This window comes from Poromitra crassiceps, assembly GCF_964638095.1.
Source record: "Poromitra crassiceps genome assembly, chromosome: 8".
NCBI classification, from domain to species: Eukaryota; Metazoa; Chordata; class Actinopteri; order Beryciformes; family Melamphaidae; genus Poromitra; species Poromitra crassiceps.
This window is the reverse complement of record NC_139629.1, coordinates 48,962,959-48,965,097: the sequence shown is the minus strand read 5'-3', so window position 1 is coordinate 48,965,097 and position 2,139 is coordinate 48,962,959. Positions and strand designations below refer to the sequence as shown.

Genomic DNA, 2,139 nt, shown 5'->3' with positions numbered 1-2,139 from the left:
TCAGTGTGTCTGTGGCCTCAGTGTGTCTGTTGGCCTCAGTGTGTCTGTAACCTCAATGTGTCTGTAACCTCAGTGTGTCTGTAACCTCAGTGTGGCTGTGGCCTCAGTGTGTCTGTTGGCCTCAGTGTGTCTGTAACCTCAGTGTGTCTGTGGCCTCAGTGTGTCTGTAACCTCAGTGTGTCTGTTGGCCTCAGTGTGTCTGTAACCTCAATGTGTCTGTAACCTCAGTGTGTCTGTAACCTCAGTGTGGCTGTGGCCTCAGTGTGTCTGTTGGCCTCAGTGTGTCTGTAACCTCAGTGTGTCTGTGGCCTCAGTGTGTCTGTTGGCCTCAGTGTGTCTGTAACCTCAATGTGTCTGTAACCTCAGTGTGTCTGTAACCTCAGTGTGGCTGTGGCCTCAGTGTGTCTGTTGGCCTCAGTGTGTCTGTAACCTCAGTGTGTCTGTGGCCTCAGACACACGGGGGCAGGATGACTGTCAGGGCGGCTTCATGTCAAGCTGTGATCCCATGCTGCTGGAGACGAGATGACCTCCTACTCTGCCCTACTTTACATGCATGGAGCTCCCCATCTCACTGTGTGCTTAAGATGCTGTGCCACATGGCTATTATATACAATCACTGTGTGTGTGTGTGTGTGTGTGTGTGTGTGTGTGTGTGTGTGTGCGTGTGCGTGTGCGTGTGCGTGTGTGTGTGTGTGTGTGTGTGCGTGTGTGTGTAGTAGCCATACATTCTGTCATTGTGTTATTATGGATGGAGTTATAGTGAAAATAAATTGTCAAAAAAAGATTTGCCAGGGGGGACCCCCCTGGAACTCCCTCAAAGACCCCCTGGGGGGTCCCCGGACGGCCAACTTTGAGAACCACTATTGGGCTATTAATACTTCATGGACTTACCTTGACGGACTGTTTTCAACCTGATGGGACCCTTATTGCAGCTCTTGATCACAGTCAATATGTCGTAGAGGGGCAGTCCAGACACAGACAGTCCCTCCACTTCCAGCAGCAGTTCCTTCTCGTGGACTTCCCCCCTCTGGTAAACCACAGCATCCCCTCGAACCTGTCCCACGTATGGAAACTCTCCCCACTCAGCGCCGCCGCACAGCTCCACGTTCAGCTCGCCGCGGGCGTCCCGGAGGACCGCGCACTCGTTCACTTTGGTAATCCAGTGGTTCTTCTTCTGGATGACTTTTGACATGATACCCGTTTATAGTTCCGCTACAAAATGCTACCAAAATCAGCCAATGCATAGCACACCACGGAGAGATATTATAGTCCCAGGACACAAGACAACTTCAGGTTGCTGCTTGGACATCATCACTCACTCCAACTTGGAATTATCTTCACCCTTCTTCTAAACCAAGGCATACTTTCCCGAAGTCGCAGCACTTGTAAATATCCCATTTGGATCAAAATCCCGAGTGTTGTTGTTGTTTCGGTTGTTGTTCCCACATATTTAATAGCAGCACGCGCTATCTATCAGCGCGTGGGAGATGATCTAATCCGCTCTCTTTACTTTCACAAAAGACTCCTGGCTCTTCTCTTTAATCTTCTTGTTTTGACTCCTCTGTCGGCTCTCTTCCTCTTTTAACTTTATACGAACAGAAAGTGTTACCTTCAGAGAAGTAGGCTGAGCTTTTCACACGACCACCACCGGGCGCCTTTAAGCAGGTAAACACGACAAGTTCATCCTATCTGGTTCCTGCGCTCGCTCGCGCTGGGAACCGGAGAAACCGTACAGGGGGACGCACCGACGCATGCGTCCAGCTGCTACTCTACGAGGGGAAATCCTACCCGACCCTGCTCCACCTACTGGGTCCTAAAGCCCCTCCTGTGCCTGTGTCTGTCTGTCTGTCTGTCTGTCTGTCTGCCTGTGTCTGTCTGTCTGTCTGTCTGTCTGTCTGTCTGTCTGTCTGTCTGCCTGCCTGTGTCTGTCTGTCTGTCTGTCTGTCTGTCTGCCTGTGTCTGTCTGTCTGTCTGTCTGTCTGTCTGTCTGTCTGTCTGTCTGTCTGTCTGTCTGTCTGTCTGTCTGCCTGTCTGCCTGTCTGCCTGCCTGCCTGCCTGCCTGTCTGTCTCCCCAGTCCCTACACGGATTACAGCGATCTCCACATCTTAATCCCCCTCAGGAGCATTCATAAATGGCAG

The 2,139-nt window shown here is 51.4% G+C and overlaps 1 protein-coding gene across 1 annotated transcript in view; it reads right to left on the bottom strand.

Moving 5' to 3' along the window:
• Positions 1 to 1,192, bottom strand: part of LOC310781245 (membrane-associated guanylate kinase, WW and PDZ domain-containing protein 1-like) — a gene marked incomplete at its 5' end in the record, with an annotated part of 202,682 nt that extends 201,490 nt beyond the window's left edge. The window contains one exon of the mRNA XM_083641815.1: positions 892 to 1,192. Within this exon, the coding sequence (XP_083497941.1) occupies positions 892 to 1,192 (301 nt within the window). The remainder of the gene's footprint in view (positions 1 to 891) is intronic.
• Between the last annotated feature and the right edge of the window lie 947 nt (positions 1,193 to 2,139).